This window comes from Panthera uncia, chromosome D4 (assembly GCF_023721935.1).
Source record: "Panthera uncia isolate 11264 chromosome D4, Puncia_PCG_1.0, whole genome shotgun sequence".
Classification (NCBI taxonomy): domain Eukaryota; kingdom Metazoa; phylum Chordata; class Mammalia; order Carnivora; family Felidae; genus Panthera; species Panthera uncia.
In genome coordinates this window covers 16,147,997-16,166,277 of record NC_064807.1, presented here as the reverse complement: position 1 = coordinate 16,166,277, position 18,281 = coordinate 16,147,997, and the positions used below count along the sequence as shown (strand labels likewise).

General features: G+C 41.1%; 1 protein-coding gene across 2 annotated transcripts in view; it reads right to left on the bottom strand.

Annotated features, from left to right (window-relative positions):
- Window positions 1-18,281, bottom strand: part of RORB (RAR related orphan receptor B) — a 384,008-nt gene that overhangs the window by 181,172 nt on the left and 184,555 nt on the right. For both annotated transcript variants that reach the window (XM_049633912.1, XM_049633919.1), the window contains exon 3: window positions 14,723-15,992. In XM_049633912.1, coding sequence (XP_049489869.1) covers window positions 14,723-14,729 — 7 coding nt within the window. In that variant the 5' untranslated portion in view covers window positions 14,730-15,992. The remainder of the gene's footprint in view (window positions 1-14,722; window positions 15,993-18,281) is intronic.

The following is an 18,281-nucleotide window of genomic DNA, read 5'->3' as shown; positions in this document are numbered from 1 at the left end:
TACAATGAGTCATAAATAAAGTACAGCCTTACTATGCCAAAGAAATTGAGCATTCACTTTGATACTAAGGACTAATCTACAAAGAATATATGGGAAATTTAGAATGCACAAAAAAAGACAATGACAAAGAAAATAATTATCTGGTATCTTAATATCTAGAAGTGACTTTTAACATTTTTTGTATGTTTTTGTCAATTTCTTTTGTATGCATTTTATTTATTTTTAATTTTTTTAATATGAAATTTATTGTCAAATTGGTTTCCATAGAACACCCAGTCCTCCTCCCAACAGGTGCCCTCCTCAATGCCCATCACCCTCTTTCTCCTCCCTCCCCCCCTCCCCCCATCGATCCTCAGTTTGTTCTCAGTTTTTAAGAGTCTCTTACGGTTTGGCTCCCTCCCTCTCTAACTTTTTTTTTCTCCCTTCCCTTCCCCCACGTTCTTCTGTTAAGTTTCTCAGGATCCACATAAGAGTGAAAACATATGGTATCTGTCTTTCTCTGTAGCACTGCTAGGAATTTACCCAAGGAATACAGGAGCACTGATGCATAGGGGCACTTGTACCCCAATGTTTATAGCAGCACTTTCAACAATAGCCAAATTATGGAAAGAGCCTAAATGTCCATCAACTGAGGAATGGATAAAGAAATTGTGGTTTATATACACAATGGAATACTACGTGGCAATGAGCAAGAATGAAATATGGCCTTTTGTAGCAACGTGGATGGGACTGGAGAGTGTTAGGCTAAGTGAAATAAGTCACACAGAGAAAGACAGATACCATGTTTTGTATGCATTTTATATAACTTAGATCACATAATATATACCATATTTCATTCCAGCTTTTTTTATTATGACACTTTAGGTTTAGTGAGGTGAGGAATGATATTGTTCTTGCGCATCATTTTATCCCTAGAACCTAAAACACATTGTCAGGTATGTATAATCATCACCTAATACTAGAGAAGTATACTGAACACGCGGTAAATACATATTAGTGTAACAGCGACTATATACTGAATGAAAGTGTGCCATAAAAAAAGTTTCCCTATATTATTGAAAATATCATGATGACAGTACAGTAAGTCTTCAGGCACAAGTCTTTAGGTATATAGGCCTTGTTGATACTTTATTTCCTTTGGAAAGATTCCCAGAAGGTGAATTACTAGGCCAAAGAGTATGATCATTATTTTTTTTAATGTTTATTTTTGAAAGAGAGAGAGAGGAGAGAGAGAGAGAGACAGAGTGCGAGTGGGGGAGGGGCAGAGAGAGAGATGGAGACACAGAATCTGAAGCAGATTCCAGGCTCTGAGCTTTCAGCACAGACCCCGACGTAGGTCTCCAACCCACGAACTGTGAGATCACGACCTGAGCTGAATGAAGTTGGACACTTAACCGACTGAGCCCCCCAGGCACCCCAAGTATGATCATTATTAAGCCTTTAGGCACAATGACTGTACCAATATAAACACCTGCTATAGAATATGAGCGTGTCCATTTCATCACACCTTGCTATAGTTTGACAGGTGAAGATGCCATTCATATTGTTCTAATTCTTTAGTAAGTGAGGCTGAGCTCTTCCTCACCAAATGTTTATCAGCCAATCACATTTCCTCCTTTTGGAAAACAGTTGTTTATGTTTTTTGGCCGAGGACTATTTTTTTAAGGCACTGAAACCATACTCTTAAACCGCTAAAAAGCACTTTGTTTATATTTGGGGGTTTGCTTTGGCCCAGCTGCCCCAGGCACGCTCCTATCTCGCCCGTCCTGCGTGTCTCCCACGATTGCTGCGGGGATCGTCTAGGTGGCATCCACAGAAGCTGGCTGGAAACTACAGAGCACCCCACACAGGTAGGAGATTATTTTCCTTCTCCCTGCTGTTACATTTGTAAAGATGTGACGCTGCGTGTGTCAGCTCCTCTCAGGTCTACACAGTCCCTTTTTAAAATGTTTTCAGAATTTTCCTTAAGAGCAGCCACGGTACAAAGACTGACAGAATTAATGAGCACGAAAAAAACCATATCCCCATTTCCGAAAGACAGAGTAAGCAAAGCAGGTATTTTACATGAGGTAAAACACAGAATCACCTGAGATAAGCCTGCAATTTCCCCCACTATGATATTATTAAACACACCAGGTACTAAATATAAGATGAAGACAACGCAAATGCAGATTCTGGTGCAGTCCATTTTCTTTCTAATAGTAGCTGTAGTCAAATTTAGTCTAGTGTGGGAGTCGGGACCATTATAAAATAGGATCAATTCGAGACCTGGAGAACGAACAACAGGGTAGGGACAGTGTTTCGAGCTCTGTGTATGGTACAGCTTACCGAAGGGGCCTGAAAAATCAATAATAGTGCACTAATGATTGTGCTTTTAAAGAAATATGAATGGACTTCACTTGAAAGCACAAAAATTAACCATATAAGTGGCAGCTTGCTGTAAGGAACACTATGGTTTCAGCCAAAATGCAAAACACATTACACTGCAGTATTGTTAGGGCAGAGCAGAACTCTGTATTTATTTAGAATTCATGTCAAATTTAATTTTTTTTTTCTTTATGTGGCAGGGCACAATTAGACATGGCTCCCCCTTAGGTTGTTGAGATTTTTCCTTAAGAAAATATTTTATGCTTGTACAAAACAAATTATTGGAGAGGATGACGCTTTTGATGAAAATGATGTGCTGACGGGACTTTCAATCCCAGTCAATCACAAAATTGATTAAACTCAGGTGGGTCATCGGTGGTATACTTGGCTATTCAACCCCTTGCTTTGCTTGAAGTGCTTATGGCCAAAGATAGATATCCCTCCTCTAGACAAACATAAAACTCGTAAGAGAAAATTGACAAGCTGAGGGACAAATGAGCAGGTTAACATTATAAATTATGAGGCAAGTGCATGTCGGTTACTGAATGAAGAGGAACTTCATATTTAAACATCAACAGTCTTTATGGCTACCTTCCCGTAAAGTTGTTTCCTTCCTTAAAGTAGATGCAGATAACGTTGGGATCTTAGTGGAGGAAAAATCTGTAAATACAGTTTGACTCAGAATTTGACATCTCTGTAAAAGATGGCATTTAGTTTATAAAACCAATTTTAGAATCTTTGAGAAAATTTTACTCTGTCTATATTTGGAATTTGTCATTATTTTTACTGGATAGTTTCTATCGAGAATCTGTAGGTATGTCCATAATACTTATTTTAATGCTTCCTGGGATCAGTAAATGTCATTCCCATTATTTTAGGAGTAAAAACGGTGGAGAGGTATTGTTTGCCCAAGGGGATCTTGTGATTGAGTAGAAAACAATTTTACTTCACGATTAGGTATTCTTTATATGGCCGAAACACTCATGAAAGCTTTGGTAAAAAGTTTTATCTCCAGGGCCAATGCTGGTCACACGGTGGTGGAAGGTGCATCTGCACTTAGCAAGTCTGAACGCCGTAATTTATTAGGCTGCTATGTAACTGATGTCCGCTGTGGGTGCAGCGGTGGCAAAAAAAAGTCATACAGCCTGAGAAAGAAAACACAGAGTAACGAAAATAGAACTGGAGTCAGAGTCAGAAGCCCTCGATTGAAGTCAAATTCTGATCTCAACCCTTTTTAACAAATAATTACGGACACGTCATCTATTTTTCTCCTTTACGAGAAAAGGATGTAGTCAACACTGGAGATCTGAGAAATTCAAATGAAACAAAAAGTATCTAAGGAATTCTGAAGGAATTTTATAGGAAAACCACTTTTCTTGAGACTTAGAGGGCACCTATTACATACTGTAAGTACTCAGTAATCAAGATTTATGGAATCATATTGAAGCACCATCCACTGCTGGGAGGCCAGCTCCCTATCTGTCATGTGTTTTCTTTTACTTCTTTTGGTCACTGTAGTATGATTTAAAAAAAAAGTCTTTGTTTGACTCTAAATCAACACTCATCGCCAACTGTGTTAGATAACCTTTCAAAAATCATTAACGAAATTGCGGTGGAGAGGAATTCAGTATCAATTTATTTCATTAAAAAAGAACACTTTCCACAACAAATAAAATAAATTCTAACTAACTCTGACATGGATGGCAGCCAGAACTGCCCGTTAGAAATATTAGTAAACAAAACAAAATAAAACAAAAACATAACTGGAAGGGTGCTAATGCTACCTTCCTGGCATTCTTATTATTGGTATTTCTGAGCTGTCTTTGGAAAGATAATCCTTTCCTTTGTTCCTTTGGTACTTCACTTTTTTATTTTAATCACAAGAATGAAAATATATGTACAAGGGTGGAAGTGCCTAGAATTAAACCTTTTGAAAGATAGTCAGCATTAAAAAAAAAAGAAGAATATTAGACTGTTTTAAACTTAAGTTTTGAGCAAACTGATGAGTAGATTAAGATCCTAAAAATTTCAAAATGAATTTATCTGTTTGTAAAAAAAAAAAAACAACATATTATTGCCAAGAAGCACTGCACCTTAATGATACGATGTGTTTTTCCTGAACAAATGTTCCTCTATTTAAGCAGACTGTGTGGCATTTGCTCATATTCAATAACTGTGGAAATTTGGAACAAGGTTTCTTCTTTTTTTTTTTTTTTTATGAAAAAGTGTTTAATTCCTTTGCTATGTGCCAGGAACAACTTATGTACAAGTTAATAGGAAATTTTCTGTGTAGTAATTTTATTATTTGACCTGACAATAATACTGGTGGCCAACTATTCATTAGAAACCCAAGATGTCGAAGTCGTTTCAACTTGTGTGTTAATTGTTTGATTCTGGGATCTAGAAGCTAACAGCTGCTGGATGGTAAAATATGACTTGCACGTTCATTCCAGCTCAAGCGATACACTGCAATTTTTACTTGGGAATTTAGGATAGGGGTCTAATTCATGCTAATGCGGTGTTATGAAACACATCTGAAGTACTTTTGTGACCCATGCCTTGGGCAAGTGAGATGAAACATATTTTAAATGTAGCTCGAAAAAGAACTAGTTACAATGATTTTCATTACACTATTTAGGCAAATAAAAATAGTACCACTGTCTGAATTTCCTATTCTCAGAATTAATTACAGGCAACAACACATTCTGATCCCATTTAACGGGACTGTCTTCAAATAGTCTTTTTAATAGAAGGATCAAAATGGGGGTTAATGTTTACTAACTACTAGGCATATTTCCATGAGAGCCAGAGTGAAAATCTAGACTCATATTACATACATCACTTCCAAGTAAAACCACTGTTCTCCACAAAGATTCAGTCTACATTTGCCACCTAGAAAAGCACACTGGCACAGGAATATCGTGGATCTATGTGTTCACTGTTGTGTAACACACCAGCACCAGTGCAGCAAGAGACGACGGAGGAGGTGTCTAGAAAAACAGTTGCCTTCTTAAATAACTCTTCAATCAAAGCTTCTAGAAGCTACAGGGGTCTCCGTGTCCCCTCTCTTCCAACCTCTCCCCTTTTAAGAAAAGCTCCAAGAAGAAATGGGGTCATTAAGCCGCCTCTGGAATTCTTCGAGGGCCAAGAAATAAACAGATCAAGTACAATAGCTGTTACATCATCAGGGTGTGTTACAAGAGAAGAGCACCCTTCCTCAGTCTAATAAAGTCCAATTAATAATCAGCATTTTAATAAACATATCTGTTTTTCAAGACTGAAAACTTACGACTCTGCCTTGCTAGCCATGTAGAAGTTTGAAGATGCAGTTCATGCTAATGCAGACGGTTATGACCGAGAGAGGCAATTTGGCTGCCTGGAAGTCTCAAATGGTGAAACTGACTTTGGTGAATTCTCTCCAGCCCCGGGTCTGGTTGTGAGCTTTGTAGGCTCAGAAACTTGATCTCACCAGTGATTCAGAGTGGATGAGATCTCTGTATGAGAATTCAAGGTAACAAAGCTCACAAGAGCGATTGTATGAGACCAGAATGCCAAATTATCACTTCAAAATGAAGAACCTAATTATGAACTGCAGTGGATACTTTTTTCAGTCTGATCAGTGATTTACCTACAGATAGTGTTGGGAAGGGCATGGCCAATAGTTCCTTTATACACTCACATTTTTATCAGGATCTAGCAGGCCAGGAATCTTCCTTCTTTAAATATGCTTAAAAGAAAGAATAACTCAAAAGTCGCCAAGACCATTATGTGTTGACTTTATAGTTTAATTTCCAGAGCTCAATCTTATATCCAATTTCTTAGAATGGAAGAATTTGAAGAATATCCCTATGGCCCTTAGACACTGCTGACATACCCTATCACTTCAGTAGATTTTATTCTCTCCGGTGTCCAGTAATCTAAGATACCTTCTAGAGCAGATATCATTACTTTCAGGCATTACCTTAAATGTTAAAGAAAATGACTTTCAATGTGTATCAGCCATTTCCTTATTTTGCAAAATTAAGAATTTCTCTGATAAAAACAAGTATATAAGGACACCGTAAGGTGTCCCTCCTTTTTTCCCTCCCTGGTGCTATTTGTTTCTTACGCGCTCTAGTCTTACAAAATTATTTCTCTCCTTCAGTACATTCTCTTTTTGTAATTTAAAATTACCTTAGAGGTTTCTTTTAATTGTCACTTGAAAATCATTTTACTAGTAAAAGTTTTGTATGAGAACAATACTACTACTTGTTATACATCAGGAATGCTCTTTTTGGAATAGTTCTGAGAAACTAAATTTCACATAGTACCAACTGAAAAGACAACTGGGGAATACAACAAAGAAAATCTTAATACATTTCATTCATGATGAGCCAATTAACGAACTAAACCTGGACTTCTATCCATCTTTACAGGCACATCGCAAATATCACTTGCCCTGCAAGAGCGGTTCTGATTGTGTCTCCACAGCATTCTCTTCTGCTCTTGCTTTGACCGTGGCTTTAATTCACGAGTTGCGTATTCTTTACCAACGTGGGCATTCTTAAGGCTCAGTTCTGTGCCTTGCTTTGAGTAGATGCTCAATAAATCCTGAATAAATAAATGTGAGTCGCACACATTCCTACTCGTGTATAGGTATGTCTGCGAAAGATGAAATCTTAGGCCTATACTTTTGAAAATGGAAACTGGAAATGGAAACATTTGGGAAGATGATCTTATTCTTGTATTTGAGAGTCCATCTTACTTTGGACTCTGAGAAATGAGTGGCTCAATGAGTTGGACAAAGTTTTCAGAACAGAGGAGAATCAAAATTGGCTGGTTCCAAATAAGGAAAGAAAGATGTATTTGGAAGTGGTATTAAAAAAAGTCAGAAGATTAAAATAAAATATTTTATATTTTTTTTGTGTGTGGCCGGTAATACTCATTTATTCCATGCCAAGAAATGACCGTAAATGCCAAGGCCTTTTAAAAATAAGCTTTTGCAGTTTCCTTTTTAAGGATGATTTTCTGTCCAAATTCATAGAATACCTTTTGTACTTCAGATTTAATTTAAAATATTATATATCTGCTGTTGTCACATGTTCACAACATAATTCTAATGTAAAGAATGTAACAGTCTTTGAAGAAGGATGCTTTACTGAATAGTCATATGAAAAAGTTTAAGAATGTAATTCAGATTAACTTGTAATATTCATTGTTAAAAAAGCTTTCCTATGAGATAAAAATCTATGCAACAGTTTTCCTTAAGCAACCCAAATCTTTCATATGCCCCACGGTACCAGGATACTGGGCTCACGTGAGTACAAAGTGAGAGCTGGTAACAGAAAAATAATTCAGTACACAATCAGATTAATTTTCCCATTCTTTGCTTTCTGTAATTCCTCTGAATTAGAGAAACAGAACCCAGGACCACATGATATGATGAATAATCACACACAAAAATGACGTCAAGAGATACTTGAAGCAAAATACTTTGGCAAAGTGAGTTACAAAGTCAGCCTACCCAGCCAGTTAATAAAATATTCATGAGGCAGAGGTGAGCATGCCTAAGTCAGAACAAATTACTTTTGCTCTTTTATAAGAGCATGTTTTCCAACCAGTTTTTAGCTTCGTGTTTTGGAAAAAGGTGATAATGTTCATTGTGTCTTTTGTAAGACCTTGCCTGAGCCAAGAACATCCTAATTTAATTCTAAGGTGAAATTTATCATAAAAGTACAATAATTATTACAAAGTTATATTCCATTCCAAATATTCATAAAATAAGCACTAACCAAGAAAAATACGTGTTATATTAAGAATAAAACAGTATACCTTCTAAGTGTTATTTTTAAATGTTTTAAATGCTTACTATGCAAGGTATTAAACAACGTAGGTAAAAACATATATATTGAATAACGTTTTGAACTCCTCAGATACGCACAACTAAAATTGCACTTATTGAGGAGAAAACAAATCTGGGGCTTGAAATATTGATGGGCACATGATATATCTTTTTATTTTATTTTATTTTTTACGTTTTTAAATTTACATCCAAATTACTTAGCATATAGTGCAACAATGATATATCTTAGAGGGGAACAGAGCAGACCGAAATTCCAAGTGGCTTGCAATGCATAATAATTTTGTGACACTAAGATCACACTGTTTTTTCATAAGAACCAACCCCCCTCAATGCCATTAGTTAACCACATGGTTATTATAGTTAGCTTGATTCACTATAAATGCCGTTATAACACCTGTGGTTTCCCTCATTAAGAATTGAATGGATGGGGTCAGGGGTTGAAAGGGCAGCATATGCACTATGAAAGAACTAGTTAACATAGCCTATTATATTGGTGCACTGGTAAATCTCATTTCTATTCATCAGATGATTAGTTCAATCAATATTTATTCCTCTATGCTCCCTTTGTCTTGTGCTACAAAGGAGACATCCTTCAATTCATGGCATCAGCCTTGTTATCTATGAATTTGTAGCTTAATTTGAGAGGGAATATTTTATTTATTTGGCAGTCCTGAGTTCTTTGATTCCTTTTCTCTCTAATTATCATTAGGTAGTATAATGGAGTTTTGTGTAGATTATTTATAAATAGATGCCATTAACAGTTTCTTTTTATGCGACTCAAGTACCACATGTATTCATTTCTTTCTTTTGAATGCTCTGGAAAGTTGCTTCTGTTTCTCTAAATATGTTTGAATTTGGAAGTCTGGATTGTGAAAGCAAAGATAAGAATGATTTTCTCTCTCAAATATTCATTCTTCTTGTCTGAGTGGGCGGTTATAGGCACATACATATACATATTGTGTATCAGTGTGTATCAACAGACGCCTCCAAAGACTGCTATTATCTGCTAGGGATTCTGTTAAGTCAGAGATTCTATTCAAAGTAAGATAAATATTTGCAAGAAGCTGTAATTGGAAGATGATTACAAAATTACAGGAATAATACTTTATGTGTAGAGCGCTCATTTTATCAAAGGTCATTATTCATTACATTGCAAAAGACTTATTTCATTTGTCTACTTAATTTCTATCCTTTAGGTAAGAATGGGTGGAATGGTAAAACCACACCGGGAATACATATTAATTAGTAAGCACAACGTCCACTCCTAATGTTTACTTTTCTGTATATTTTAACATCACAATAAAATGTTTCATTAATGTCCTTTACATTAAATGAACAGCACTATAATTTAAAGCCTTTATGTTTTGTTGCCTTTATACAACAAACACAAAGAAAAGAAATTCTTTTCTTAACGACAGAATAAGAAAAATATACGTATATACTAAGCCACCTCAATCACTAATAACTTTTGCACTAATAACATAAAGTGCTCATAACCTTTGATTTGTTTTAATCTGGCCAGAATTTGATGGTTTTAACCTGGAAATTACTTCTCCTGCTTCCTCATATAATTATCTGTAAGGCTTAGATTTCAAGAATGTACAGTAACAATGATGTTATTGTTCACAATTTAAAACCTTACTTGATTTACAAATTTGCCAAACACCAGCATATCTACCTATGTAGAGTGTTTTTAACTTGATAATTTACTAGAATACTTTTAAACTCTGTATTAATTGAATGCTATAATATGCACTTTAAATTAGAGGTATATACATTCATTGCAATGAAAAAATCTGTAAGTGTTGTGATTCACACTTTTATTTTTTAGAACTATTGTAGTAAAAAGTATAAAAACTACAATGGCCACATTAGGTTTCTGAAAGGTGGACACAAGTTTATAAAATGTGATATAATGGCTGAAAAAAAAAGTTTTGCTTGTCTTTCTCTTTTTGTCTACAAAAACTTGAGTCATGTTAAAATCCTAGTGCCAATTCTATATATGCTACTTTTAGGGAAAAAGTAGGTATTATTACATAGTTCCAGTGGCATTTTCATGAAGACCAGCCCTAAAACTTAACATTTTCTTGGTGCTGTAAAATCCTTGGTGCTATAAAATCCTTGTTGCTGTAAAATTAGGTTTCATGATTCTGTAACATTTAAATTTGAAATACAGTGTATCCTCATCACGTTCACACCAGAATAATTGTTTTTAAGCTATTAATAGTTTAGTATTTAACAAATTGTCACCAAAATAAGTAAAGGCTAGCATTCATATTTAAGAGTCTAAAATAAACATGCTGTTTATGTTAAAGTAAAGCTTCACATAAACTACTTTAATAATGATACAAGAAATCATCTTGTAAGGGTTTTCTAAACAGTATAGCAAAAGCTATACAATTCTTGATGTAAAATCCAGGACTTCTAAGTTTTAAATGAATTCTAACAAAGGCGTTTTAATCTTGTATCCCTCATGTTTATGAGGCCTGCTGTTCAAAAGTTCCCCCTTTATATTTCCATCCTGGTTTCCCAGTTCCTGATTATCTGAACATCTAGACAAGTAAAGACAACCCTTGCTGTTTCTAAGACATATCCCAAAAGCTGAGGATGTCTGACACTTCTGTGTCATAAAACTTGCTGTAAATTCACTCAGGGTGTTGGAGATGGGGGAAGGAGAGAGTCCCAAGTGGTAACCACCTAGGAACATATTTTATGTTTCTCGCTACATATTTTTTTCCCAACAATACTTGAAATACAGCTTCAGAATTTTTCTTTAAACTGTTTAAATGTTCACTTTTCTAGGAATAAGGACAGCTTACTGATGATTATTTAATGAACATTAATGGACTAGTCACAGACATGTCCTTCCAGCAATGTTTTTTTTTTTTTTTTAATTGGGAAAGGTGGAATCTTGGTTAGAAATATTTAATTGGAATTTGTGGAAGAAATTAAGATAGAAATCTCGGTTAGAAATATTTAATCAGCATTTGTGGAAGAAATTAAGATAGAGAACTCGTTTAGGAAATCGAAAGGCCTGGCCAGCAGGACGTTCAGAGCTCCAGACTTCCAAAGGGCTACCATGCCTCTCAGAGCAAGCTACTGTTTTTCTCAAGTTAGCAGTTAATAAAAATTAACTACCTGAAAATAATAGATGAAAACTGGGCTTTCAAAAAGCCAAGCCCCATCCTTGTTTACAGCAAGCATAAAACCAGATTTCTAATCCATAGAGGCCACAATCACCTATTGATTGCGAGGACATCTGTGCCCCTGTTTTGGGAGGTAGGGCTTTCTGCGGAGGCAGGGCTGAAAAATCTGACCATTTCTGTGTGCCTGTGTACTAAACAGCTGACAGGTTTCTCAGGAAGGAGTCTTGAAACCCACACCTGTGCTCACCCGTTTCTCACCTATGGACAGGGTCCAATTAAAAGTCTTCTCTTTCGCCTTTAGAAGCTATTAGAAGCTATTCTTTTCGAATGCAATCTGCAAAGTAGCATCTCTAGAACTTAAGTGGTACCCTCTAGCAGACAAAGGGTGACGTGCTTTGTGTGCCAACAAATACAACCTCCTTCGCCCCAGGCCAGCCCAGAGTAAGCCACCGAGCTAGGGACAAATCAGTTCAGCAGTGGGCACGATAATGACCTCCAGGATCAGAGCCTTTTAACCCCTTTCTTACCCCTCGAGCTTCCGTTGAGATAAAGTCTCTTTTAACTACCACAGATCTGCCCGAGGTCGGAAGGAGGTGGAGGGTGGGTGGGTTTGCTGGATTGGTCCCGAGGGAGACCACTTAATCCTGGACCAAGTTTATGTCGCACAAAGCATCCTGACTCAGGATAGTTACCAACTGCAAACACTGAAGCCGAGGCCAAGGCACTGACAGGGACCCCTTGGAGATGGGGGGAGAGAGAGAGAGAGAGAGAGAGAGAGAGAGAGAGTGTGTGTGTGTGTGTGTGTTGGGGGAGGGGCGTGCACAGTACAGGGGCCCAGAAACGGAGTGGGTACACAGTAAAGCCAAGTTCAAAAACCGTCCCCTCCCCTTGTGGTAGGCTGATTAGTATCCCAGGCACAAGAGAAAGCTGATTCGATTCGGCTCTCACTTCTCAAGTTCACACTCAAGTTCAACCCCGACTTCCACAAGACCTCTGAGTAGCCTGGATCTCTTCTCAACCTATCCTTAAAGAACAACTCCTGCCTTCGCGGGAAAGGGCAGTCTGTAGGAAATGCACAGGAAAGGCTGAGGAGAGACAGTGAAGGGTCAACAGAGGAGAGGCTGGGAGGTAGAGGAAAGGAATCTGCCACCTTGTAAGCTTGCTTTTTCTCCAGTGCGAATCCCCGGGTCGCCCTTGTGAGTTAGAACTTGTAAGCTCTTCTGGGCAGCCTGGCTGGCGTGACGCCTTCTGGAAAGTGGGTGTGGGCTTCGACTGGTTTCTAAAGGTGAGCCCTAGGCGAGGCGCCTGGCTTTCAACCCTTCAAGCTGCTGGAGTCCCTGAAGCGAGCGCGGTGGCGAACCCGGGCTGCCTGGGCATACAGCTCCTTCAGGAGCAGCGCGATCAAGCTACAACCCACTCCTGCCTCATACTTCTCGGGTTTTCTTCAATTTAAGGGGCGAGTGAGCGGCTTTTACGCCGCAGGTGCTAGTGCCGGGTCGCAGCGTAGGTGACTCGTGGTTTCGGACCTTCAGAACATAAGAACACCGCCACGGGAGGAATGTTGGAAGGGTCGAAACAAGGGAATTCCGGGCGACCTGGCAGCCCCAGACCAGAGGAGAGGAAATTGAAAGGAGAGCGGATGGTGGTGAGATGGGACAGAAAAAGGAAAACAAAGACCCGGGGTATCTTTCACTTAAAGGTTCTATACTCGCCAATTGCCCAGTATAGTTTTCTGAAAGAATTTAGACAGTGGAGCATGTGACCAAATCCCCAACTGGGCCCCTCAACTGGAACCAGCTCGCCAGCGCAGATGCCCCCACTCCCAGTGCACGGGTCAATCAACCATCCCACCAGACCGTCCCTGTCCCTGATCTTCAGCTACTTCCCTCACATCCACTTCCTTGGACAACCTCTCTGTTCCTTCTCCTCCTTCCCTTTTCCTGCCACGTCCCCAGTGCCCAGCCAGCTAACCCAGTCCCTGCCCCTAGTGTCAAGCTATGGGGACTCACTATGCCCAGCATGGGGAGCATGCCGCCTGCTCCCTAGGGGCCCTCCTAGAGAGGTGCTGGGGGAGTGAGTGGGACATGTGCACTGCCCGGTGGAAGGTGACGAGTGTTTGCAGTTCTTCCTGTCGGTCCACCTGTCGCCGGGTCAGGGATGTAGGGAGGCCAGGGGCTGGCCGTTTCCAACTTTCTGTTACCAGGACCCGGAAGGCACGCGGAGGGTAGAGGAGTGCCCCACAAAACCGAAGAGTGGCCAGGAAGAAAAACGGGGGGGGGGGGGGGAGGGAGGTGAGGCAGGTGCCCAGAGGCTTGCACGTATCCCCATGGCACTCTGGCACCGGGCCCGCTCTCCAAGAAAAGAGTGAAGTTGTGGCCGAGCAGAAAGTGAGGGAGTGCGCGCAAGAAACCTGAGGGTCCCAGCACTGCGCGGGGAGAGACGGACAGAGTGACTCCCTAGAGCCGGCCAGGCCATCTGCTGGGGCAGCCCAAAGGGTGGCCAGAGGAAGCGTCTCTCCCCTGTCCCCCGCGCGCTGCCCCACAGCTGCCAGCTCACCCTCAGAGACCTGCCACCGCCGTCGCCGCTGGGGGTCTTGGCTCGAGGGCTCACCCGGCACCGCCTCCCGCAGCGGCCCTTCGACAAAAGAACCTTCTCTGACGCGGGGAGCGCGGGCTCTCCTATCCTCTGGAACTTTCTCCGCACAACTTTTTTCGGGGTGGCGCTCGTCCCTGGACCGCACGGGCTCCGCGCGAGGACCTGGCCTGGGCGTAGCGCCGGCGCAAGAGAACCCGCACAGGGGACGATCCCGGAATCCGCGTCCAGTCCGGGACACCGCCCCTCTGCCCACCACTCCCACGAAGGGACGCGTTCGCGGGCCGGGACGCCGGTGGGCCTAGCAAGCCCGAGTCTGCGTGCCCGCGCGCTCCCGGCCCGCCGCCTGCCCGTGCGCCCGGCGCGCCCCACCCCGGCAGGCCACCGCTGCGCGCCCGGCGCTTCTAGCCGCTTCTACCGGGAGGCAGCCCGCTCCCGCTCTCCTTCCACCCAGGGTCCGCTTCCGTACCCGGGAGTGACAAGCAAACACTGCTCGGTGCAACTCGCGGACGGGGAGACCGCAACTAGCGTCGCTCCCCTCTCCAAAAAGCGCCCTCCTGCGTCCCTCCAGAACTCCCGAGAGGCATCAACACCTTCCCACAACTTTCTACGCCCAGGCCGCTCGTAGCCCACCTGCGAACGCGAACTCGAGCACTGCGCTCCGCGAACCTCTCCCCCCCCTCCCCCTGGGCAGCGTGCGCTCCCCTCCCCCATCTCCCCGTCTGGCTGGAGTTGGCCGGACCCGGGGAGCCTCGGGGTCCGCGGGCTCGCTTACCTCGCATGGTGTGGCCGCTCTCCCGCTCCGCGTAGTCATGAAGCTGCTCCCAGCCCGAACCCCGGAGAGCCCAAAAATCCTGCTCAGCACGAGTGAAGAAGGTGGTCGGCAAAGAGCTGCTCCGCCGAGAAAACCATCCCTTTAGGCGGACGCCGTGGCCAGAGGGTGACGTTTGCCGCCGCCGCCGCTGCTATGTTAACAGTTTTGATGATGGTGGTGATGACTGTTTTGATGGTTGTTTGGTTGTTTGTTTTCAGGAAGGGTGGAAAAAAAAATGGGCTGTCTGGCTGGTGCCTGGGTTTTGTTTTGCTTTTGTTTTTTGTTTTTTTTTCTTTTTTTTTTTCCTTTCTCTCTAATGTACTTGCTTTTTAAAAATGCCACCGCCTCCGGCTCAGAAGATTTCTTTTGTGATCACTTGGACCGAGGAGGAGGAGGAAGGGCAGCAGCGGCAGGAGGAGGAGTTGGTGGTGGTTTTGTTAGTTACAAAGAAGGAGAAGGAGCAAGGGGGGGAAGAAAAGGAAACAGAAAAGGAAGAAAGGCGGTGTGGATGGCAGAGCATGTGCGTTTTCACATGACATCTGTGCCTGTTAGCGGATCCAGTGAATTTTCACTGTTCAGTTACAGGGAGGAAGGGAGCGAGAGAGAAAGAGAGGAGAGAGATGGAGAGAGAGAGAGCCGAGAAGGCGCTTATACGCGAGGGCGGGCTTGGCCGGGACTTCCAGGCCCCGCCTCCTGTCAGCGCCGCCGCCAATCAGCGCCCGGCAGAGCTTGGAGGGGGCGGGGACCACGGGGGAGGGGACGCGATTCCCGGAGCGGGGCGGGGGGTTGCAGCCTGGAGCCCGAAGACGGCCGGAGCTGAAACCGGTCACTAGAGACTGTCCGAACTGGGCAGAGGAGGGGGAAGCGCCCAGAGAGTGGGGCAGACCTGCAGGTGACATTCACTTCCGACTCGGGGAGGAGGAAGAAGGCGCTTGACCAGTCCTTTCCAGGCGAGGGGCGCGGGGCTCCCCGGGTCCCACGTTCCGTCCCTCTCTCGAAGCGATTGTCTGCCCCGATAGTTAGTTTTGAATTTATGGCAGCGCTCCGCGGAGTCCTCTCTCGGTAAACTCCGCATCTCTGGCGGGGGTTTCCAGGAGCGGGACGCTTCAGCGTTAGTGGCAGAATGATGCAAATCAACTTCATCACTTTGAGCATAGACCAAAATGCAGTCCCGTGCAAGTGTCATCTGCTTCCTTTGAAATCGTCTTTCAGATGCTTCCCGTCCCGAATCCTAAAAGCAAAACCCACGAGACACTAAGATTTCGTCTGTTAAAAAAAATTGTTTAAAAAACATTTTAATATCTTCTTTCTGTCAAGGACATTTTTATTAGCACTTGGAGGACCTCCTGGCATTGGGCTACCCTATTCAAGGATAACAGCCTCAGTGGACAGTGTGGCCACCTCAGTGATGCAAGGGAAATGGCTGAGGCCAGAGGTATGATTGTCTGGTGCTGTTTATTTGATTGAGGTGCAGGGCTATTTAGGAGGGAAGACTTTTAAGTCCACTTGCTACCAGAAGACACTTATCTATTTATTGGAGACTGGCAATTAAACGTAAGTATTTTGTATTCCTTAGGTGAAAACTGCCATTTATTTGTATTTTGATAAAAATCCAGTGCGTATTTCAAAACTGTTCCTTTGCAAGTTTCCCCTGAGTGGACAAAGTAAACATATGGTGATCACATCTACTCCCTCCCGCTGCAGTAGGTTAACTGGTCCCCTCAAAGGCAGAGGTGAAAAAATTGGCTTCTTCCACTTGGTCTTAGGCATTGAGGCTCCAATTCATTAGTCCACCTGTTGGCAGAGCGGGCCTCATCATCATTCATGTGCCCAAATAATTTGATCTTTACTGGTATTTATTCAGATTTCGTCATGTAACACAAAGTGCGGTGCACAATTGGCAATTATGTAGTTAATTACTCCACCCTATACTGCGAAGTAGTTTGTACTCGCCCCCCCATTTATATAAAAAATAGATTACTTGCTGAATCTTCCCTAGCGCTGAACTGACTTAGCCCTGCTATATGCCCTTCAATTTGCAAGCCAATGTGTAATCTAGAAAAATTTTAGTATTAAGACTGAAAGTTGATTGAGTCTTTAATTAAATGAAATGAACAAAAGGAAGTGACTGTTCAGAATAGTTATTCCCTTATAAATACCTTTCCCCTAGATTTGTAATTGACACAGTAGTTAATCTTTTAAGATAATATTTAAGGCTCCCTGGTTTTTATCATTTTTAATCAAGTAAAATATATTCATCGTAACTACATTAAAGCTGCACTAAGTTATGCCTAATTTAGTTGCTTCATTAAAAATTACTGAATGTAAAATAGTCAAGAAACAAATTGTGACTATATCATTTTAATTTTATGTGCTTCTAGCAGAGACACAGGAATGGTGAAAGTTCCCAAGTCTTTGTAAACACTATAGTTATTATTGTTGTCATTATTTTAGATTTCTATTTCTGATTAAAGAGAAATTTCAGAATTCAAGAATTTTAACTCTTTCTTCGTCTCAAATTTCTGAACATTTATTGAATTCTTAAATTTCTTTTGCTGCTGCAATATCTGTAATTCTTAAAAAAAAGTCAACACATATATGACAAGTGCCTGTCCCCCTCCTACACATTTTTATGTGACTTTTGTCTTGTCGGTACAACAACGCATAATTTTGCTTACAACTCTATCACATAGTTTTTAATCCCTTCTGAATACTTCTGAAAAAAATTGTCAACTAGAAATACTTAAGTTATATCATTTTCAAAACTGTATATATATACATATTATATATGTATATATGTATACATGTGTATGTATTTATACATATTATATTATATTATATTATATTATATTATATTATATATGGTGCTACAAAAGTATTTCTCTTTTAAAGTGGAATAAATGTTGATCACTGGCTATACTGTGGTGATCTGGGATATTTTGGATCTTCCTAAAAATTCAAAAACTGAGTTCTTGAGCATTTCTAATAAATTGCAAATTATGTCAACTGAATGGAACCTAGTTGTGTAAAATAAATAATCAGGACTTAAATCAGCATTTTCCAAGAAGTCATAAAATAGTTACATATAATCTGATGTTTTTGTAACCTATCTGCCAGCAACTATCCATATTTTGATTGGCATAATAATACATTGATATAATGTCCTTGCTCAGATGAAGTGCAACGTCGGTCATTACTTGAATGATTGTAGAACTGTTTGGTTTCCTATAGTCTTGAAGCTCTGCTTTTGGCTCTGGGCCTGAAAGATGTTCGAAGCTGCTATCTAAATTGTGATAATTTTAAATGAAAATCAGTAGGTCACGTAGCGCCGTGCTTAATCTCAAGAACAGATACAATTTTACTTACGTTCCTGCTAACTGTGTTCTGAACATACCAACCATCCCTCAGGTTCAGCTCTAAGGCCACAGAGTAATAACGACAAGAAATATCCTGACAGAGGCAAAGGTTTGTCATGAGCCAACCAGTTAGGGTGAACACGGCATGTAGGATTATTTCGATC